Genomic DNA, 24186 nt, shown 5'->3' with positions numbered 1-24186 from the left:
ATAGATAGATAGATAGATAGATAGATAGATAGATAGATAGATAGATAAGCTGGTAGGTAGACAGATAAATAAGTAGGTAGGTAGATACATGGATAGATATACAAGTAGATAGATGAGAAAAAGAAGAGACAGAAACAGAGAGAAAGGAGAGAGACAGAGAATAAGGGGAGAGAGAGAGACAGAGAGACAGAGACAGAGAGACAGAGACAGAGACAGACAGAGAGAGAAAGAGAGAGAGAGAGAGAGAGAGAGAGAGAGAGAGAGAGAATATTGAGTACCAGTCACTATGCTAAGTACAGGGGATATAAATACAAGTAAGCAAGATACATTGCTGCCCTTAAGGAGCTTACATTCTCATGAAGAAAGAAAATGTTTTAAGGAAAGATAGCGAGGTGGCAAGGTGAGGTAGGGAGTAAGAAGTGGAGAGAAAGTCCAGAAGGGTGCTTATTTATGAGTGAAGCGAGCATGGTTGGACCCCTCCTGTAGTCTAGGCACTCAACAACAGCCAGGAGAGCAAGGTTCATGACAGAGGCATATTCAGAGCAGAAAGGCTACTGTCAAGGAGACAGAGAAACTTCTGGAAATGGGTTGAGCCAGGAATGAAGTGAATGAGTCTGGAGTCTCTCATGAAATGGTAGCCCAGCTAGGAGCTGGGTGGATCAGGAAATAAAAAGGGGGCACTTAAACTGAGTCTTGAGGAAAACAAGGGATTCTGAGGGGGAGAGGTGAGGATGGAGTACATTCCGACCATGGGAGATAGCCAGTAGAAAGGTCTGGAGACCAGATGTGTGTGGGAAACAGAAGATGAGCTTGGCTATACCTTGGGTATGGGAAGGGGAGTGGGAGATGTATAATGAAGCTGGAAAAGTAAGAGGAACCAAATTGCAAAGGGTTTTCACTAAATTCCAAACAGAGGAGTATATATTTCATTCTAGATATGATGAGGATCTGCTGAAGTTTATTGAGTAGAAGCATAATGTAGTCAGGCCTGTGCTTTAGGAAAATCACTGTCTCCTGTAGAGATGGAATAGCATGAGGAGAGATGAAGCAGGGAGACCATTTAGGAGGCTATTTTAAGAGGCCGGGGAGCAGGTGATGAAGGCTGGGTTATAGTTGTGGCTATGTAGGTGGAGGGAAGGGGGTAGATGTGAGAGATAATGTGAGAGATACTGTGGAGGTGGAAACACAATTTGGCAATGGATCAGATATGTGGAGTAAGTGAGAGTGAGAAATCAAGGATGATGCTTTGAAATCTGCTTGACTGGAAGGATTGTGTTGCCCTCAACAGAAAATAAAGAAGTTTCAGAAAACAGGTGCATTTGGGGGAAAAGATAATGAGTTCTGTCATATTTGAATAGTAATAGTGTGGGAAAATCTATGGCTATTCATTTTCTACCTATCTCATCTTTAAGACTATAGGTTTTTCCTTTACAAATTTAGCTACTATGATATTTTGATGTGTAAATACAACCTTTATTACACAAGCTCTTACATCTTGAAGGGCTCATCCCTTGACTTTGAGGGATATTCTCAACTCTAGCTTATCTTCACCCAGACAACTCAGGGAAAACACAGGCACCATACAGTGCACCAACTTTCCCTGAAAGTAAGAAAATATACAAATGACAGAAGGAAAATTTCATTGAAAATTTAAAAGATAGCAAAGCAGGATTCTTAGAAAAAATAGAGACTTTTCCAATGGCAACCTTTCCCCAAATATTGATGTCAAATCTCTTTTAATTACAATAATGCCTAGGCAGGTTCCTTGCTGTTCCCAACTGATGTCAACAGGCATGGCTCCTCTGGTTCCTTGAAGACTGTCTTGAACTTTCAGCAGTGGCTTTTCTTGCAGTTCCACGTAGTTCCCACCAGGAGGTGTCAGACACTGCTCTTCAGAAGTCATTCTTCCTTAAGATCTCAATGGGTAACAGCAGACACGGCTGTCAGTCAGGGCAGCCATATTTCTCTGCATTAAATCACTGTTGGGGAAATGCCAGACTAGAGACCTCCCCTCACCAAGGTTGTCTTTGTCCTACTACTAATGCTACCACTACGATTACCATCACCACCGTAGTAATACAACTACTACTACTAATATTGCTACTATCATTAGTAGTAGTGATGCTACTATGAGTACTCGTGTACTACTACTACTAACATGATTATTACTAATACTAGTACTGCTGCCATTCCTCTTCCTCCTCTTCTTCCTACGTTTACTATGAGTATTAGTGTACTAGTACTACTATTCCTACTAGAATGGGTACCACTAATACCAGTACTACTACTACTAGTACCTACCACCACCACCACCACCACCACTACTATTACTTCTGCCTCCACCTTCAGCACCACCACCACTGCTGTTGCTGCTGCTTCTGCTGTTACTGCCACTACTATCCCTGCCTCTCTACCTCTAGTCTTACAAAAGCGTACTAACTAGGGGGATAATCTTGCCAAGAGAATGGGAACTACCACCCTTAACCTGCTTCAGTGACCCACTCTAGATTTAGCTGACTACAAAGCTAAATATACTTTCTTCTACTTAAAACCCAGAAGAATTGTTCTCTACTCAAAGGAACCCACCCTTATTTTTCAGGTTATAGAACTCCATTCCCCACCCCACCCCCATATCTCCTTAACTAAGTTTCAAAGAATATTACCTGCAGTATTTAAAGTCTTTAAAAATCTGGCTCCAGGCTTCCCCCACAACACACACATTATTTTCCTTTACAAACTCCTTATTTCATCCAAATTGGCCTCCTTACTGCTCCCTGAATTTGGCATTCCATCCTCATCAATGGGCCTTTCCTCGTGTTGTCCGCCTTGCCTAGAATACAATATTGCTTGTTGGATCTGATGGATTTGACAGGAGGATGGAGAGGGGAAAGCCTTCAATTTTAATAGGTTGAATAAATTGGTGTGTTATGGGTTATGTTACTTGCTCTGAATAACAGCCCACACAGCAAATTATCTTCCTGGTTTGGGAGCCATGGCACAATGGGGAGAATGCTGAACTTAGAAGTCAGAGGACCTGAGTGCAAATCTTATTTCCGCCACTTACTATGGGCAAGTCTCTGGGCGTCAGCTTCCTCATTTGTATAAAGAGCGGTTCGACCTAAATGAGCTTCAAAGCTCCTTCCCATTCTATATCTATATTCCTATGATCTTAAAAATGACTAAATATCCTAAATAAAACTTGACATGTCCAAGCTCTGCTCTTTGTTGCTTGTGGCAAAAACTGAGAAACGTCCAGCTTAGAGCCTTTCTCTCTGTGCAGCCCATATGACTACCACCCCCAGTATTACTTTCAGCACCACCATCTATTTTTGGTGGCTAGGGAAGTGGCTGTTTATTTTTTGGGAGGTGTTTTTGTTTAATATAGTTCATAGGCATCTAATGTGATACGTTATTATTCTGGGATTGGGGGTGGTTGGTGTCTGTGTCTGAAGAAAGGGAATGGGTGGGGATCATCTGAGTCCTTGCTAGGCTTAGCTGTGTGATGAATCTATCTAATGCAGGATTTATTTTTTAGACTGATGTAATGATTCCTTTGTTGTCTCTCCTATCATTAGCCTGTTATTTCAAGAAAGGGCTTTGGGGGAGATAAAAATCTTTAGTGGAATGGTTCCTGGGGTTTGGATGGGAAAGAGGGTACTTGTGGTATTTCTTGAATATTTTAAATATGGCTGGGGTTTCAAGGATTAGACAGAGATTTTAGAAGGCTTAATGGAAGGGGCACAGGATTGAGTCAGGCTTATAGTCTTGGCTCTGCCCCTAATTTACTGTATGACCCTGAATAGGTAATTTTACCTAAGCACCAGTGACTGGCTATGTTGGTCATAGGATGACAAAGGCCCCTTCCCTGGCACTCCTCTGGGACTCTGCTACAAGCAAACTGCTTAAGATCTCTTTCGCAATTGCTACTAGTTAAGAATTATTCAAACTGTAACCCTAAGATCAAGACTAGAGTCATAACTATAAGTGATTGTGGATAATGATGAAAATGATAATAATAACTGGCATTTATATAGTGCTTTAAGGTTTGCAGAGCACTATACAAATATTATCTCAGTTTATCCTCACAACAGTGCTGAGAGGTAGGTGCTATTATTATCTCTCTGATTTAATAGATGAAAAAACTGGGGTGGCTAGGTGGTACAGTGAGTAGAGCACTGGCCCTGGAGTCAGGAGGATCTGAGTTCAAATCCAACCTCAGACACTTAACACAAAAACTAGCCCTGTGATCCTGGGCAAGTCACTTAACCCTAACTGCCCTTCAAAAAGAAAAAAAAAAAGATGAGAAAACTGAGGTATCCTGATCCTGCAGGCTGAGTATTGATTTAGAAAACCACATATTCACATTATATATGTTCTATTTTATTTTTATTTATTTTATTAAATATTTTCTAAATTACACTTTAGTCTAGTTTGGCCTGTACTCAGGACTGTTGCTCCATTCTTTCAGCTGACGCATGTTTGACACCTCTATTCTAGGTGCCATCTAGGTTTCCATCAAAGCAAGGTATGTAGTGGGTGATTCCAGAAATGTTAACTCTAAACAGAGGAACATACTAGAGCTGGAAGTCAGCTGAATAGAGATGATAATTGAACCTGTGGGAGCTAATGAGATCACCAAGAGAGATACTCATGGACACTATTCATATGATCTTGAGCAAATCACTTAACTCTGTTCAGTTGTTTGCCAGTTGTATCTGACTCTTCATGACCTGATTTGGTATTTTCTTGGCAGAGATCCTGGAGTGTTTTTGCCATTTCCTTCTGCAGTTCATTTTACAGATAAGGAAACTGAGGCAAACAAGGTTAAGTGACTTGCTTAGGGTCCTACAGTTAGTAAGTGTCTAAGGTCAGATTTGAACCCCAGTATTCCTGACTCCAGGCCTGGCACTCTATCCACTGCCTTGCCTGCCTGTCCACTTTCTGGGACTCAATTTTCCTCAATTGTGAAATGAAGAGGTAGGAATAGATGGCCTTTGAAGTCCCTCCCAGTTCTAGCTCTATGAGCCTATGACAGGGTGTAGAGAAAAAGAGGGGTCCCAGGATAAAACCTTGGGTACATTTATAAAAAGGGTTTATGCCATGAGAGTGTGGCAAAGAAGATCGAGAAGGAATGGTTAGATGTGTTGGAGGAGAGCCAAGAGAGAAGAAAGGTTTCCTGAAAACCCAGAGAGGACAGGGTGCTCAGGAGTGCTGACTGCTGCAGAGAGGTAAAAAAGTATGAGAGTTTAGAAAAAGGTCATATGTCTACTACCTATATCACAATGTTGTCACAGAGTTCAAAGAAGACAGTATACGCAGAGCACTTTACTTATCCTGAAATTCTCTATAAATGTTGATTATTATTCTATTACAAGAGTTTCTGAGAAAGGACAGTATGGTGGCTGAGTTGAATATGATTGTTATTTTTTTTAAATGACATGTATCAAGGGGTGGTGACACTTAACAGCTGGCCAGCAATCCAGCTGTTATCACCACTGGTCATTATTAGGAGCTATTTCCAGTCTGGAGCTCTGTAACTTAAGGGAGATGGGAAAATGAAATTAGGGAGGGAGCAAGTGATAGCCATGAATTGTTGCCAAAAAGGATTTGGGGGATTGGGCAAATATTTTAGGCTTAATATTTTGTGGAGAAGGATAAATGGTATTTCCCTTGCTCAAAAACTTACAATGGATCCCCATTGCTTAACAAATCCAAATTCTTCATACTGACATTCAAGGCTATCTATCAAAAGAATGCATCTTTATCTGTTTAATTTCACCACTCCATACCTGGCACCCTCCACTTCAGCCATGTCAGTCTTCTCACCCTTTCTAAAACACATTCTCTCTCCTACTTAAAAACCTTCACAGGCTCCCTTTTGCCTCTGTCCTGGCATTTAAGACTATATAAATTGACTCAGCATTGTTCACCTCTCTATGAGTGAATGAATGGAATTAAGTAAGCATTTACTATGTGCCAAGCTGAACAAAAAGGCAGAGGACCCAGGCCTGTTTCTCTGTTCCCATACATCCTTGGGGTAGACTTTCTTTCTTACTGCATAGTTTCAGGGGCTATTAGTGAAGGAGTCATCTTGCTCCCCCAAATGCAAATGCAGCAAAAGCCACAGCTGGTGTGGACTTAGGTAATTTTGAAGACACCATTAGTTCTGGTTATGCAGCCATTGAAAAAAGGCTCATCCCACCCACATGGTAGGTCACCACAGAATATCTATGCATGCTCTGGTCCTCACGATTCTCTCAGAAGCAGCTTTGTTCCAGCTTTGCCACATGGAGAGATACAATCTCAGGTGGTCTAGGAATGCACCAGACCTACATTATTCAAGCAAAGTCTGACTGAAGGGCCACCTTCTCTCTGATGACGCCAGCCTTTATTGGATGCTCCCTTCCAAAGCACTTAGAACAATGTCAACCTCTTTCATTAGCATTCTTTACCATTTATTTTGGCTCTTTATTAGGACCAGACAAGGGACCTCAGAGGTTGTCTGTCTCTCCTTGTACAGAAAAAGAAACTGAGGATCCAGAAGGTATGAAGTGACTTTCCCAAGGTCATAATAATAATTCACAGAGGCAGTAATTTGTATGTAATTTAAAGCACTGCAGAGTTTGGCCCCTTTCTTTCATTCTAGTCTTTTTTTTTTAGTTACACCCTTCCATTTACTCTTTGGTCCAGACATAGAGGCCACCTTGTTGTTCCTCCCACATGATTTTTCATCTCCTTTCTCTGTGTCTTTGTCCTGGCAGTTCCTTCGCCTGGAATGCCCTCCTTCCCAATCCCTGACTCTTAGAATCCTTGAATTCCTTTAAGATCAGCTCAAACGCTGCCACCCCCTAGAGGAATCTTTTCTCAGTCTTGCTTGTTGCTACTGCCTGCCCCCCCCCCCCCATGGCTACTTTCCATCTACAGCACTATTTGTCTTTTATGTGCTGAGCTGTGTATATGTTATCTACTCCATTAGAATGTAAGCTCCTTGAGGAGCTTACACTGTTTTTATTTTTTGGCATCCCCAGCTTGGCATGGCGCCCAGCTCATGTAAACACCTATAAATGCTTATTGATTGGTCTCTCTGTGTATATTTTCTTGTGCCAATGAGATTGTTTGGGTCTAAGGGCGAGGACCGTGTGATCATTTTGGTATCTCCTGAGATACCTTGCGTGGTGGTGTTCTTCTCGCGAACACTTGAATGAATGCGTGAGGTATTGACAAAGAATGTGAAGGACGGGGGAGACAGTGGGGAGATGGTGCGTCTCCACTCAATTTCACAGTGCGCCCAAGTCTGCTGTGGGAAAAGCAGCACCGGGCGAGGAATCTCAGGGGGCACAAAGATGAACAAGTCACATGGCGCTTGTCTCAGGCCCGAACGATCTCATGGGCACAACAACAGTGCACGTAAAAATCAATTCCACAGTTATGAGTCAATCAGTAAACATTGGTTAAATGTTTACCATGTGCTGGAGATAAAAACAAAAACAAAGCACCCCCAATACCACTTCCTGCTCTCAAAGAGCTTAGTGAGAGAGAAGACCTAATAAAGGCTTTCTTCCTCCTCTCGAACCCTTTTGTCCACATCGAGCCCCTGTGTTTGGGGTCTGGTCAGTGGCCTTGCCTTTCAGTCACCTTCATTCCTTGTGATGTGCAGTAAATAATACTTCCTGCTCAGCTGTCATTCAGAGCTCTTAAGCTGTGCTATCTGGAGCTGAGATCGTGGCTTCATTTGACAGGTGAGGGAGTTAAAGCCTGGTGCCAGGGCTGGCGGCCGGGCGGGGCTGGTCAGGGACAGAGCTGCCTGCCAGCTCTGCTCTCCTGGCTACTTGCTCCACGTGCCTTTATTTTGTTTTGTGTTGTTTTCTTTCCTTTCCCTAGAGATGATCACTTGGCAGTCTTCCCTTTGTAAGTTTGTATAAAGCATAGATTTTTTTTTTTTAAATCTGTAAGATAACTGAAAAAGGAAAAACAACTGGTCCCTTTAGAATGTGGAGAGAAAACAGCGGCTTTGGAGTGCAGTATTGGAACCAAAAGCTTAAAGCTGGGGGGCAGCATCCAGATAATTTTGTCTGCTCCCCCAACCTCCATTTTACAGATAATAGTATCATAGATTTAAAGTTGGAATCAATCATTATGTATTTATTATTTACTTACAATGTTCCAGGCACTGTGGTAGGTGTTGGGCTTACAAATACAATGAATCCCCCCTCACTTTGTTGTCGTTCAGGTGTTTTAGTCGTGTCTGGCTCTTCGTGACCCTATTTAGGGTTTTCTTGGCAAAGATACTGGAGTGGTTTGCCATTTCCTTTTCCAACTCATTCTATGGATGAGGAAACTGAGGCAAACAGGGTTAAGTGACTTGCCCAGGGTCACACAGCTAGTAAGTGTCTGAGGCCAGATTTGAACTCAGGAAGTGGCTGACTCCAGGACATGTGCTTTATCTATCCTGCCACATAGCTGCCTTCATTTTACAGATTAGGAAACTGAGGCTATGAGAGGTAAAGTGGTTTGCCTTCATCATGCAGCTATGCAGCGGCATAGTTGAGGACTGAATGTAGGCTTTCTGACCACAAATTCATTTATCTTTCTTCCTCTCCCTGAATCAGCTGGAGTACAAATATCAACTCTGCTTACTATTGTGTGACCTTGAAGCAAGTTAAATTACTTTACCTCTCTGGGTAGTTTCATCATTTGTAAAATGAGGTGGTTTTACTAGGTAGAAGCTTTCTACAATCCCTTTTATTTCTACATACTATGGTCCTTTGATAGATGATAAAAGGTCACCAGAGAGCTGTGTGTGTGTGCGTGTGTGTGTTGCATATATTGATTGGGCTGAGGAAAGGCGGTGTGATCACAGAAGGAAAATGGAGTCCCTTCTGGATAATGAAATGTAGTAGTGGCCCTTTGAGATCCACACCTCACAGAGAGTGAGTTTAGCATGCTCTCCTGTCTGGCTACCTTCTTTTTTCCCATTGGTCACCCTCCTTTGGTTTTTGCTGCTCTGACCACTGTCCCCACATCTCTCCTGCCTCTTCTCTTGCTGTCTTTCCTCTCTCCTCCTCACCCCAACTCTCCTGATTTCCTGGAAGCTTCTGGGGTCCAGTCCCTATTCTCTTCAGAGAAGCTGTTAATTGCCTGCTGTGGGGCCAGCGAGGCTCTGGGAGGGTGACAGTCGATTCCTTGCCTGGGATCAGATAACACCACTTGTGTCTGAGTTCATGCAGCATGTTCCCCTGTCAGGGATTCCACAAATATCTCCCCGAGGTAAAAAAGGAAAGCAGGCTGAACTCTGGCACCCAGTGTGAGCTGCTAAATCCCAAGCAAGGCTCCAGAGAAAGCAGGCTGCTTGGGAGCATGTGTCCATAGCGCCCTCGCCCCTCTCGCCGGCACAGACCACCCCCCTTGCCGGCCAGCCTGTCTCCTTCCCTAATTTCCCATCTGGCTTGATTTATGCCCCTCTGTTGCTTTGACATGCTCCTCGGGTGAGCGGGGGATTGGTGATGCTCTGCCACATGGGCTGCCCACCATGTCTAATGGATATCGTACTCTGTCCCAGCACCTCAATGACCTGAAGAAGGAGAACTTCAGTCTCAAGCTGCGCATCTACTTCCTGGAGGAGCGCATGCAGCAGAAGTATGAGGCCAGCCAGGAAGATGTCTACAAAAGGGTGAGTGAAGCAGGCCTAGGCCTTTCCTGTTGAGGCTAGGGTCCCGACTATGACTGTGCACGGGCTGCAGAAGCACAGCAAGCTTGTTCTGGCTCTGTCTGGTTCAGTTTGATCTGTCAGGGTCTGGAAGTTATGAAGGAGAAGTGCGTGCGTGTGTGTGTGTGTGTGTGTGTGTGTCTAAGAGAGAGAGAGAGAGAGAAGGAAGAAGAAAGAATTGGGTTCACTGTGAAATTCAGCAATGACAAGAAGCGTGGGAATGATTATATAACTAAGCACCTGGTGTTCTGCAGTTAGTGGCATGGGTATTTTTGGTGTTGGGGAGGCTGAATGGGTAGTTTCTGCCCTGAGATGAAGGGCGAGAAGCATCACAGAATTTGAAAGTTGGAAGGGACCTCACAGCCATCTAGTGCAGCCCACACATGGAAGGAATTCCCAGTAGAACATAACCTGACAGTCCAGCCTGGACCTGAAAACCTCCAAGGAGGGAAGACCTCTCTCTTCTTACGGCAGCCCATTGTACTCTGGGACTGTCATCAAGCCCAAATGTGTCTTTTTGCAATTTCTGCCTATTATTCCTAATTCTACTCTCAAAGGGCATGGTCTTTCACCATCTAGGCTGAAACAGTCCTCAGTCCTGGGTGGGAAGGGGAGTGTCTTTCACAAGGTGTCCTTTGGTTAACAGGCCTCCGAGAAGGCAAAAGGGAAGGTCAGGGAAAAAACCTTGACTCCAATGAACTTGAAATTTGGGTGATGATAAGGCCCCTGGGAGGGAGAAATCAGGCTGTAGGCTCCATGGAATGAAGGCTCCTAGTTAGGGCACTTAGGGAAGATTAAAAACTGGCATCTACCAGGCAAATGGAGACCCAAGCAATTATTCAGTGAATTCTACCAATGTGAACAGCTAACTGGATAACCCCCCTGTTCTCTGCCCCCACCCTCCTGTTTTCATGAGAGCTCTTTGCATTCAGCAGGCATGCATTAGATTTATTGGATAGTTATTCAAACTGTCCCCAGCTATTTTGTATGTTGCATGGTCAGTGTCTTGTTTGAAGGTTTTTGAAATAAATGGGAAGGGACAGGCAGATGAAGAATAGCTCCCACACAAGTAGAAAATGGGTGTTTGAGCAGACAGGATTTTGCCACTGGCCCTGAATGTTCCAGGAGCATTAAAGTTCGATATGACCAACATTTGTTAAGTCCTTGTGATATGTAATCATATTGTACTTGTCTGTCTGTTTAAATGTTTTCTCTTTTCCTTTAGGAGAATGTAAACTCCTTATTCATAAGAACTGATTGTTTTTGTCTGTATTTTCAGTGGTGGTTGTGTATTTAGGAAGGGGAAGGTGATGAATCCAGATAAATCAAGAAACAAACATTTTTTTAAGTGGCTACTGTATTCGAGGCACTATATTATTATTTGGGGATAAGAAGGTAAAGAAAGAAGCAATCCCTACACTTATGATGCATACATTTTGTGGGGGGAGGTAACATTTACTCATGAAAGTATATACATTAAAGAAATAATAGTTAATACAAATAATCATCTTTGAAATTCTATAATTAGAAATTCTATATACAATTCTATGACTGGACAATACAAAGAAATAGAAAGTGGTATGTAATAGCATGGGAGGGGCACAGAAGAGACTTCACGCAATGGTGTGATGAGTTTTGAAGGAATTTGGAGATTCTGAGGAGTGCATTCTAAGTACAAGTGGCTGGACAGTCCCCGTTAACAGAGGGGTGGGAGAGGCAGCAGAAATGCCAACGTGGCTGGATTTCCGAGTACACACAGAGGAATAGTGAATAATAAAGGGAGAAAGGTAGGTTGGAACTAAGTTGAGGAGAATTTTTTTTTGAAGGAGTTTGATTTTAAAGGTAATAGGGAACCACTGGAATTTATATCACTCAAGGGAATAATATGGTCAGGATTATGCTTTAGGAATGCCCCTTTGGAAGCTAATGCAGAGCATCCATTTGAAAGGGGAGAGACTTGACCGAAGAGGCCAAAGGAGAGGTGTTGGGGGCTTGAACTGGAGGGCTGGCCCTGTGAGGAGGGGGATAATGGGATGCAAGAGACGTTATAGAGGTAGATTTGACAAGACTTGGCAGTCGATACGCTGGTTATATGGGATGAGGGAGATGGCAGTGAGACCCAGAGAGGCAGTGTTTCCTAGTGGATAGAACACTGGACTTAAAACCACGAAGATCTGGGTTTATATTCCACCTCAGACACACTGACTGTGTGTCCTTGGGCAAATCATTTAACCTTTCTGGGCCTTAGCTTCTGGAGGCTGTAAAAGGGGGCTGTTAATACCTATAGAATTTACTTGACAGGGTTGTGGTGAGGGTCAAATGAAGTGATATATGTCAAGTACTTTGCAAACCTTAAAGGGTCATCAAAAATGGCAGCTGCTGCTATTTTTCATCAATGAAGGAACTCTCGGCTTGGAAACTCCCTCAGACGCAAAGCAGCAATTTGTCTGTAACCTGTGATCTTAGACAGCTGTCTAGAGAGCTTGATAAATAAATGCTTGTTGGTATGAATCTCAAGAAGATTTGTTCATGTTTGCAGAGTATTGTGAGGCACCATCTCTGTTAGGCTCTGAAGAGCCAAGAGTGGTATGGTGGGAATTATCTCAATAATTTGGAAGGAAGCTAGGTTTTAGCATTTGAATTATCTGGATGATTAACTCCACCCTACCCCCCACCCCTCCACCACCCCTGCCCTTATTTAGACAAAGACACTCCACTTTTGTTAGAAAACAGTATATTTTCCCTTCTTCCGGTGATGTCTCCCTAGTGAATTGACATGCATTGGGAGTCATAATGTATTTGCACTTAATGAAATGACATGCCCCAAATAGAATTGTTTCTGAGACCTAGGCAGCATCCCTTCTCATTGTCAGAATCCAGCCTAAGTATAATCCTGCCTCAGGTTTGTTTTACAGATGGATGGAATCAGTAGTCACCAACATGATAACATTTGAAAACTACCTCCATCTTCCCCACACCACACAGCGCCCCCTTCCCCTCCAAATTTACTTTCCACTCCCTTAGCCTAAAGGTAGCTAGGTGATACAGTGGCTAGAGTGCCAGGCCTGGAGTCAGGAAACACTAAGTACAAATCCAGCCTCAGATACTTCTTAGCTGTGTTACCTTGGGCAAGTCACTTAACCTCTCTTTGCCTCAATTTCCTCATCTGTAAAATAGCAGCTGTAATAGCGTCTATCTCTGAGGGTTGTTGTGGGAATCAAATGAGATAATAAATCATAAAGTACTTAGCACAAAGCCTGGCACATAGTAGGTACCTAATCAATGCTTGTTTCTACTCCTCCTTTCTTCAGCCCTATCACAGTTCTGAAGCCCCCACACCTCCTTTGGGATAAGGCCTTGTCAGCTAATACTGGTGAGATATAGGTATAGACATGTGTGTGCACATGTATGTGTACATATTACATATGTATTCTATACATTATGTATCGACATAATGCAGCTGTTTATGTGATAGGGGTAACACACTAGGTTATTCTTAAGTTACAGAATTCAGTGATATCTGTATATGTATGTGTATATGTATGTATTATGTATGTATGTATGTATATATTCCAATTCAATCCCCTCGTTTTACAGAAGATACTGAGGTCCAGAGAATTCAGTGACTTTATTCAGTGTTCCATATCTGGTAAATGGCAGACACAAGGGCTCCAAATCCATTTCTCTTTCCACTGTTCTAGGCGACTTCTTGAAGTTAAATGAGTTTTTAATCATATTAACCAATTTCAATGAATATTTAAAGAATGGCTTTTGTTGTTGTTCAGTTGTGAATGACTCTCTGTGATCCCATTTAAGGTTTTCTTGGCAAAGATACTGGACTGATTTGCCATTTACTTCTTCTGTGGCTCTAGTGGCTCCATTTTGTCAAACAATCAGAGGTTAAGGTTGCCCAGGGTCACACAGTTTTGAAGTATCTGAGGCTGGATTTGAACTCAGGTCTTCTTGACTCGAGGCCCAATGCTCTATCCATTGAACCACCAGCTGCCTCCTATTGAGAGGTTACTAAACACAAAATACTATGCTAGGTGATGGATAAATGAATGAGATACAGGATCAAATCAGTGCCTTTGAGAAATCACAATCAGAAAGGGTCTTTTATGAGCAAAGCACTACTGGGGGAAAAAGACCTGAAACAAAAATGGAATAAACCCTCCCCTGAAGGTACTTCTATTCTGCTTGATATCATCAAGTAGGAGATAAAATGAATATACAAACATCTATAAAGCAGAGAGAGGTACCAGTAAAAAGAAATATATTATTTCATTGAATTCTTACAATGACTCATCAAGGTAACCACTGCAAGTATTATTCTCAAGGACCGCCCCCTACAGGAGGCCTTTCCTGATTCTGGTGTCCCTTCCCAAGTTACTTTAAATTTATTGTATATATTTTATAGTCACTTAAATGTGTATATGTTATTTTCCCCCACTAAGATATCCTTGACAAAAACTTCCTTAATGGTTTTATTTTTGCCTTTCTATCCCAAACACTATGCACATATTAATGGTTAATAATTTCTTGTTGAGTAATTATTCCCATTGTACAGATGAAGAAACTGAAGGTCAGAGTAAAGGTTTAAGCACAGGTCTCTTTTGATACCAAGTCCAGCACTACTTCTGCTACACTACAAATATATAGTGACAACACGCCATTATGAAATTGTAATTATATATGTATATATATTATATATACACGTATACATGTTGTAATGTAATGCCAAAAGAAGGCAACTTCCCAGGTTCAAAATACCAGCATAGGTGCTCTCTATTTTATTTAGTGACAAACCAAGAACAGAGAAGATCAAAACATGACATCATTCCAAATACAGCATTTACTAAGTGTGATTAAATAATCTCCAAGTACTACCCCACCCCAGGACCTTCCAATCATTCAATCAATTACAAAGTCTCTGTTCTAAATACTTCTCCACCCCTAGGCTATACCTTAATTAAGTCCACCACAAAGCCCCTCTTCTCAAATGGAGATTAGTTTCCAAACATAAGGTCAAAAGTTCCCCACCCCTGGATCACAATTGAATCTACCCCAGAGTTACATCAAGTTTAAACACTGCACTTAATACCCAAATGCCATTTTCTCTTTCATGATATCCCTTTGATGATATCTGTTATTCCTATTCTTCAGAATTCCTTGTTGGTAATATAGATATCACAATCTCTGATCACACATGCCATCTTCCTCTGTGTGATTATCTTCTTCAGTTCTTCAAAGGCAATTTATTCTAGGTCCCAGTGCTATTATACAGAAATGCTGATGAAATGTTCATATTCAAAAGATGGGTCTTTGCAAGCTTGAGTCAGTACAAGTGTTTTATAATTTCCTAAAATCAATTTTCTCTCTGTATTATGTGCCCTAGACACAAATACATGTGCATACAGATCATCCCCGAAGTCTTAGTGCAGTTTTAAGTTTTTATAACTTCAGAAGTAAAAATGCTACAAACTTACAAAAAAATTGGAAAAACTAATTGTTTAAAATTTTAAAATATTCATATTTTAAATATCAATATGTTTAAACATAACCAGTGTATTGCACTAGGCATTACTGAGGTTGATTTTCAGACTTAAGGTGGTGCAGTTGATAGAGCACTGGGTTTGGAGCAAGAAGCCCTGAATTCAAATCCAATTTCAGAAACTTCCTAACCGTGCGTGACCTTGGGCAAGTCACTTAACCTCTTTTTGCCATTGGAGGAGGAAATGGCAAACCACTCCAGTGTCTTTGCCAAGAAAACCCCATGGACAAAGATCCATCGGGTCACAAAGGGTCAGGCATGACTGAACAACAACATCAATTGCTGCTCATCAGTGGCTGAAAGGATTGCATTTGTAATCTTAGCCTAAAGATCATCTAAAGAATAAGGTTTTAATGCATGCATGACAGTTTCGATGTTACCCCACAAGAAAAATCCTAATGGAGATAAAACAGGTGACCGAGGTGGCCAAGTAAGAGGAACTCCTCTACTCATCCACCTGCTCTGAGAAAGGGTCATCCCCCAAATTAAATTTTAAAAAAAATTCATTATTCAAAATTCAAAAGCCAAAGTATAAAATAAATTTAAATAACCTTAAAATGATATTTTTGGAAATTTGTTGCATCTATACTTCTAAAGTTTTTAAAGCTTGAAGCTGCACTGTGACTTTTGGGACACAGATAGATATACATCCATATCTATCTGCTCATGTCTGTTATTGAATAAGCTCTGTAGGTTGTCCCTTCGGATGCACTTTGAAATCTGTACTGTAGAAAGTCTATATTTGGTCTTTGCAATGGACAGGCCAAGTTCCTTTGAGTGACTACAGATCTCTTCCAAGAGGCTCTGAAATGTTTGGGGGTTTAATGTAATCAATACAATGTTATACTGGAGCAAACAGAGGACCTGCCATCAGGAAGGAATTCTTCTTCAACCTAAACTCAGCTTTAAATTTCCTCCATCATTACGGCAAATAATTTTAGTGAGAATACAGCTCCCTGTTTTATGCTTGCTTGTCATTTACTATCAGAAAGTTATTGGATAGTTATTTCCATTATTTCATCCTCTAAGGACTATTGAATGATTTTGGTATATGAATTTAAAGACATTTTACTGTAAGAGAGCCTGTAAGGTGGTATTTTGTTCTCCCAAGTTGAATGTGTGTATAAGTGTATTTTTAAATCCACAAATAATAAGCAAAAGGAGAAATTTTATATTCTTGATATCTTTCAGTCAATTGTGTGATGAAAAAGATGGGATAGGAAAAGCAGCTGGAGAGAATCAAGTGTGTGTGTGTGTGTGTGTGTGTGTGGTGTTTGTGGATGTGTGTATATATACATATATTATATATGTAATACATATATACACATACCTATGTTTTGTGTTGTTTCATCTTTTCCGTCATGTCTATCTCTTCATGATCCCATTTGGAGTTTTCATGGCAAAGATACTGGAGTGGTTTGCCATTTCCTTCTCTGATTCATTTTCCAGATGAGGAAACTGAGACAATCAGGGTAAATCAGGTAATCAGACTTGCCTAGGGTCATGCTACTAGTAGGTGTCTGTGGCCAGATTTTAACTCACATCTCCCTGACTCCAGGACCAGAATTCTATCCACTGCACCACCTAACTGCACCATATACACACCCACATATGTACAGATATATGTATGTACCTGCAAACACATATGTGTGTGTCCATACATACATACACACACTTATACATACAGATACAACCACACACATATAAGGAAGGAGGAAGGGAAAATGTGCTAAAGATGATCAAATTGTAAGGGCACTTTAAAAAAATATCTAAAGGAAGGGAAGGTACCAAAAATGTGGAAATATTTTCAGACTGTATTGATTAAATAAGTTGGACCAAGAAAACATGAACAACTACTGACTTACACAGAAATCAAGATATATAGTTGGTAGAATTGATCTGACCGTTCTGTAAACATATTTGGAACTATCCTTTTTTTTTGAAGTGACTAAAATGTTTGTACTTTTTGATCCAGAGAACCCAATTCTAGGCACATAGCCCAAGGAGGTCAATAATAAAAAGCTCTCCGTGTCTGCGATTTGGCTTTTCAATATTCTTTAAATCATCTACCGTCTCTTCATAATGCACAGTATCTTCTTATAAAGTGCAGTAACTTCCATCTTTATCTTTTCCATGTTATTTCTAGAATTTGGGGTTCCTTTTAATTTTGTAGCCATTTAATGATTCTGAGAGGTCAGCCCAGTCTGTGGTAGACATGGGCAACTGGTTAAGTAGAATTTGACTAACTGTTTAGGAGAGAGAGGGGAGGGAAAGAAGAGACAAATTTCATTAAATAGAATTAAACCTCGTTAATTCATATCCCACCAAATTAGAATTTGAAATAATTCTCAAGATTCTTTTTGAGCAAAGTGTTCAAAATAGTCAGGATTTAAATGTTTGTAGAACATTATGCAATATAAGCTAATTAATTAACCCTCATTTTTTGTTCCTAACCACTTGTCCTAGCTTCTATAATATTCACATGATGTGAAAGTATATTACTATGATTTTATTTTTTTAATTCTAGAGTTCTGATTTTTAATTAATTCAGAGAAGACTCCCACTTTCCAGCCCTTTTATTCTTAATGAGGCTTTATCGGAGCTGTCATAAATCAGCTCCTGGCCTCTCTCTCTCTCTTTTTGTCGTTTGAACTCCAACACACATACAGAGGAGCACATAGCTCCCCAGAGAAGCCAGGGATCTGGTTAACTCCAGTCCAGTCTAAATTTAGCTTCTTAATCTAATTTCTGCCTAAAACAGGCAGGGCATTGGCTTCTGATACCAAAGCTTTAAATATAGCTCCCCGTGCAGACACTTCCCTTTTGAGGGCATTCTACTTGGGACTGCCATCCTCCGCGTTGCTCTGTATGCCACGTGGCTTTCTGAAATTTGCTCCTGCAAAGTGACTTGCCTAAGGTTAATTGGTTAATAGTAGGATAATGATGCTTGTGCTGTTTCACAGGGTTGGTGCTGGGCTAAAATTAAGAAACAAAACAAAATAGTATTGCACTATATGAATGTATGGCTGGTGGAAGTCATCATTGTTCTCATCCTAGTGGTTATAACAATAAGAAGCCTTCCCCAGCCTGTCCTAATTCTGATGCCTTCCCTATGTGAATTATTTCCTATGTATCCCGTCAAAAGCTGTATATATTTGTTTGCATGTTTTATCTCCCGTTAGATTGTAAGCTCCTTGACTACCTTTTGCCTCTTTTTTGTATCCCCAAGCACTTAACACAGCACCTGTCCTGGAGTAGGCATTTAATTGATTGATTGATTTTGAGAGTAGTTTAATTCAAATTTTGATGGAAGAAGAGAGGTCATGTTATACAGTGGAAAGACCTGGGCTCCTAATAAAATGTAAGCCCTTTGAGGGCAGATATTGTTTTGTTTGACTCTCTGTATCCTCAGTACGCACTAGATAAATGTTTGTGGAACTGGAATCCTGACTCTTAGTACCTGTGTGAAACACTTAGTACCTGTGTGACAATGGACCTCAGTTTCCTCATCTGTAAAATGATTATAAAAATACCTATAGTTGTTCCTCATTGGTGTATTGGTATGATAAAATGAGAGAACATAGGCTAAAGTATAAAATGTATCAGGATCATCACTATTAATTACCTCAAAAAATATCCTGAGCTCCTAGCACTGTGTTTTATACATAGTAGGTACTTCATAAATGCATGCTGACTGACTGGTTGAAAAGAGAGGGGAAGCCTCCAAATTCTGGGACTTAGGAGTGAGCTTGTAGTACACCTGCCCCTGGTCTTCATAATGCTGTTGATCTTCCCCATTCTCAGGAAACTCAAGGCTGTGACATAAGTTCAGACCATATGTCTATTTCGAGTACACTTCTGCTTCCTGTTTTTTTTTTTGTGTACATAAATCACATATTCCTGATCTTTCAAAAGATGCAATGGAAAGAGAGGTGAACCTGCGTTGTTCAAATGCAGGATTTGTCACCTAGTATAGAGCATAGTGCATAGAGTGATGGGCCTGGAGTTAGGAAAACTCATCTTATATGAGTTCAAATCTGGACTCAGACACTTTCTAACTGTGTGACCCTGGGCAAGTCACCTAACCCTGTTTTCCTCCATTTCCTTATATGTCAGATGAGCTGGAGAAGGAAATGGTAAACCACTCCAGTGTCTTTGCCAAGAAAGTACCAAATGGGGGTCACCAACAGTAGGACACAACTGAAAAGATTGAGCAGGACACCTATGTTCCCTCTCCAGACCTCAGTTTCCTCATCTCAAAGTGGAGAGAATTGGACTAGGTGACCTCTAAGGTCCCTTCCAACCCTGGAGTTATGACCCTCGACATCTAATGATGAAAGCCCAAGTCACAGTAGTATTTCTAAGCTCCTGTTTCTGGAGTGAGACAATGAGTAGCATAAACTGCCAAGGTCCTGCAGCTGAGTATAGCCCACCCCCAGATAGATCAGCTCGTTCATATTTCTGGATTGCAGCTGTTCTTGGGAACAATTTCTGGGTGCTGACTTGACTAACTTCCTTGTTGTTGATTATCTAATCCCATGTTTTCACACGCTTACTCAATGTCATCTCTCCCTTTCCCCACCCCCATCCTGACCAAAAACACGCCTGACCCTGGAATTTGTGAAATCTGCTGCTCTGGGTTAAATGCTCAGTCTCTAAACAGTAAACACAGCATCCTATTTTACCTCTGCATTGATTGGCCTGCTATTCTGAGGGCCTTTTGGATGACAGACTGTTATTTTGTGTTGAGAACTGAATTCAGAATATTCTCTACCAGTGAGTAGAGCTTCAGGCATCATAAAGACCGAGGTAAAATTGAGGCTACAAATGTTTAATTGGGCGATAATATTGCAAGGTGACAAAGGAATCTAATGTGTAAAACCTTCGAACAAGAATGAGGATGTTTGTGGGGGTTTTTTTTCTTCTTGTATAATTTTTTTCTTAGCTTCCTTGAACTTTTTTTTTTAACCTGTGAAATGGGTCAATACTTTTCCCAGAGAAACTTTGGGGGTTTAAGGTTATCCTTGAAAGCAGGTTCAAAAAACTCTTTCTATGGTTGCTAGTTGTTGGTTTTTATTTCCCCTCAAACTTTTTATTGCCCCCCTGTCATGAATTTGTCCTTTCTTTCCCCTTCCTTCTTTTGTCTCTCATATTACCACGTTCTGTCTCAGTCTGATGAACTAAAGAATTATCTGAATCAAATCACTGAAATCACTTAATGGGGGTCCTTCAGGCCAAATACTTTTTTTTAAATCAGGTTTGGGACCAAAATTATCTAGCAAATTATCCAAACTCTTCATTTTGCTTTGACCATATAAACAATGGAGAAGGATACAGGGATTCAAATGGCAGGAAATTCACTCACTCCTCCTATCCCTGCCCTACCTCAGTAGAAATGCTTATTCTCTATTAAAAAGAAATTGGGAGTTTAGTTTACTGAATTTCTTTTTGGCCTTCTGCCTGAGTTCCTTTAGCTCTGGCCTGATTTCTCTCAGATCCTGGACAGGGAAGCTTGTCAATTTGTATGCTAAGCCTGTGTTAGAAGTCAGGAGGTTTGTGCAGTGAGACTAAATCCCCATATGAGTTGTCCAGAAGGACACCAGAGTGCTGCCTACTGGTGTTAGTTACTTGGAGTGACCCGATTTTTAAAATATTTTCCCCCAATTACATGTTGAAACAATTTTTAAAAAGTTTTGAGTTTCAAATTCTATCCCTCCCTCTCATCCCCTCCCTGAGATGGTAAGCAATCTGATATAGGTTATACATGTGCAATCATGTAAAAACTTTTCCATATTAGGAATGACCTGATTTTTAAAATAAATTAAGTAGCACATCATGGGTTCTTTGGCCTTCCCCCAGAAAATTGTCCATGAACCCTCAAAGACTATTAGTGGTACTTAACCCATAAGAGACATTTATGTTGACCATATTTTGAGAAACACTGATCAAGGGTCTCACTCCTTGTCAATGGATAGGTCCCTAATTGAAACAAAGGTCATATATATTCAAACCCAGTGAACATAGCAGAGTAATAGGCGTCAGTAACTAGAGAAAAGATAATAAATAATCTTTTTAATTGACTGTTTTGACCAAGTTCCTCCTCTATCCCCAAAACTGCAATAACTCAAAGCCTTCCACAATCTGACTCTGATGTCCTTTCAGTGCGTCACTCAACAAGTACTCAAATACACAGTGTTTACCGTGTGCCAGGAACTGTGTCAAGTATCGGGCATACAAAGAAAGGTAAAAAATAGTAAGAGAGCTATCTCAAGGAGCTCTTACAGTGAGCCTTATGGAGTGGTCACGCGCAAACAGCTCTGCTCAAACAAGACAGAGACTGCAGAAACGGCTGGTTATCTAAGAAGGAAGGAACTAATTATTGTTTATAATAGGAATATGTACTTATTATATGTTGTTCAGTCATGTCTGACTTTTCAGGACCCCATTTGGGGTTTTCTTGGCAAAGATACTGGAGGGGTTTCCCATTTCCTTCTTCAGCTCAATTGACAGATGAGGAAACTGAGGTAAATAGGGTGAAGTGACTTGCCCAGGGTCACACAGCTAGTGAATGTCAGAGGTCAGATTTTAACTCAGGAAGATGAGTCTTCCTGCCTTCAGGCTTGGCATTCTATCCATTATGCCACTTAGCTGCTCCCTGATTATATAATATTATGTTATTATTATTATTTATAAGGCTGAGGAGGACTGAGAAAAGTTTCTTGAAGAAAGAAGGACTTTATCTGAAACATGAAGGAAGCCAGGGAAGGCTGGAGGTGGTGACAGGAAGGGAGAGACTTAGTGGCATGGGGAAGAGACAGTGAAAATGCCTGGAGTTGGGTAACGGAGTCTTATGTGCAAGGAACAGAGAAGAAACGATCTTATCTTCTACTATTCCTTCTCATAATATGATAGGACCAAAGATCAGATCTGGAAGAGACATTGGGGCACATCCAGTTCATCTCTTTTATTTTACAGAAAATTGAGGCTTGGAGAGATAAAGGGACTGATTCAGGGTCATATGACCAAGGTGTCAGAGGAAGGATCTTCCTCCAAGTCTTCCTGACTCCATGGTTAACACACTTTCCACAATGTCAGGCTGCTTCCTGTATAATCTGTGTTCTGGTGAAACTGCTTATTCTCTTTACTTGCCAGCTCTCAGGGCAGAGAGTGCTGGGCTCAAAGTCAGGAAGACCTGAGTTCAAATCCAGCCTCAGAGACTTACTAGCTATGTGACCTGGGACAAGTCACTAACTTCTATTTGCCTCAGTTTCCCCAAATGTAAAATGGAGGGAGGTAATAATAGCACCTACCTTGGAGGATTATTGTGAGAATCATATGAGATAATATTTGTAAAGTACTTAGTAGGTACTATATAAATACTTATGTCTTTCTCTTTCCCCTTTCATTCTCACTCTGCCCTCTCTCATCTCTACGCTTTTCCTTATGACAATCCTCAATCTCAATGGCTCAAAGCAATCACTCCCTCCTCCATGAAGCCTTGTCTAAAACCCCAACTAAAAATGACTCCCTTTTCCTTAAATTTCTTAACCTTTAACTTGGATGTCTCCTTTGCACTGTTAACCAAAAGCAATACCACAAGTCTACGAGACATACATTGCGACTGGATAAGTTCAGGTGACCCATTAACAGCACATACTTTGTTTTCTCTATCATATAATTATTTGTTTTCATGTATTTTCCCCTGTTTGACTATAGGCTCCTCAGAAATAGGTTTTGTGTCCTCCAGACCAATATGATGCTTTGTACTGATTTTTTTTTAAATGAGGGTGGGTAGGGAGAGGGAAGGGTAAGAAGGAGAGTAAAAGAGGACACTGGGGGGATGTGTTTATAAATAAAACACTCCAGATCCCTAATGTCAATATAGTCAATGTGATGCTAGACTGTAGCTAATGCCTAAAGACTTTTCTAAGCCCTTGATGGCATGACATCTCCATGTTCCCTTCAGTTTTTTTTTTTTGGGGGGGGAGGGGAACTGATTTGGCTAAACATTCTCAATCAAAGCTACCCAAGGGTGATTGTAGAGGTCACTGTTCAAGGAGTGGTGGAGTCTTAGACTCAGGAAGCTCAAGTTTTTTATGTTTTTTTTAAAGCAATCAGGGTTAAGTAACTTGCTCAAGGTTACATGGTCAGTTATTTCTGGGTGTGGTTCTCAGTGTCTGAGCCTGGATTCGATCCCCAGGTCATCCCGACACTGGAGCTGGTGCTTACTCACTGTGCTACCTGGCCGCCCCCAAGTTTTTTATGTTTTATCTTAAATTCTCTAGGACTTGATTTCTACAGCCATGAAAAGGAGTTCATAACATGTCACAAAACATATTCATCTGGGGTCATATCAAATGAAAGCTGCTCTGTGGACACTTTAGGCTATCTCACCAATAAAGCCAGAAGGAACTAGTAGGGAAGAGTGGTGGGGGCGGGCGGAACTAATTTCAATTGAAAATCCACTTTCAGACAAGCCAATGATTGTATCTAATGTGTTTCTATGCACATGCACTATGGTACTTTTTTCCATTTAGCCCCAGTCATTCACATACCAACCCAGTGGATATTTCAATTTCTTCATGCGGCCACACAGCTCCGTCCACCCTGTGCTAAAAAAGAAATGGAGACAACCAACTTACCAGTCGCTCTGATACCTCCCATTGGGTGGGAAATGCCAGCGAGGGTGAAAGAGCCCTGGCCAATGTCAGGGAAGTCTCTGTTCCCAGGTAGTTGGAACTATAATTACTAAGGGGATGATCTGTGACTTTCTTCAAGCATGGACTGCCAGAAACAGTTTTTCCCCTCCAAACGAGCTCATTCTTTTTTCCAGGAACATCTTATTTGCCACCTTTCCTCACTCTTCTGCCTCCCTTTTGGTCCCTTCTATACTTCCTTTGAATTATGTCTTCTGCTTCTCTGTACATAT

The 24186-nt window shown here is 41.1% G+C and overlaps 1 protein-coding gene across 2 annotated transcripts in view; it reads left to right on the top strand.

Moving 5' to 3' along the window:
* The window catches only part of PDE4DIP (phosphodiesterase 4D interacting protein), a 273714-nt gene that overhangs the window by 86186 nt on the left and 163342 nt on the right, over positions 1-24186 (top strand). For both annotated transcript variants that reach the window (XM_069090199.1, XM_069090202.1), the window contains exon 4: positions 9560-9670. In XM_069090199.1, coding sequence (XP_068946300.1) covers positions 9560-9670 — 111 coding nt within the window. The remainder of the gene's footprint in view (positions 1-9559; positions 9671-24186) is intronic.

This window comes from Petaurus breviceps, unplaced genomic scaffold, assembly GCF_028583685.1.
Source record: "Petaurus breviceps papuanus isolate PSGF00001 unplaced genomic scaffold, PetGlider_PUasm1.0 186, whole genome shotgun sequence".
Taxonomy (NCBI): domain Eukaryota; kingdom Metazoa; phylum Chordata; class Mammalia; order Diprotodontia; family Petauridae; genus Petaurus; species Petaurus breviceps.
The sequence above is the reverse complement of the archived record's forward strand: the minus strand, read 5'-3'. Positions and strand labels throughout refer to the sequence as shown.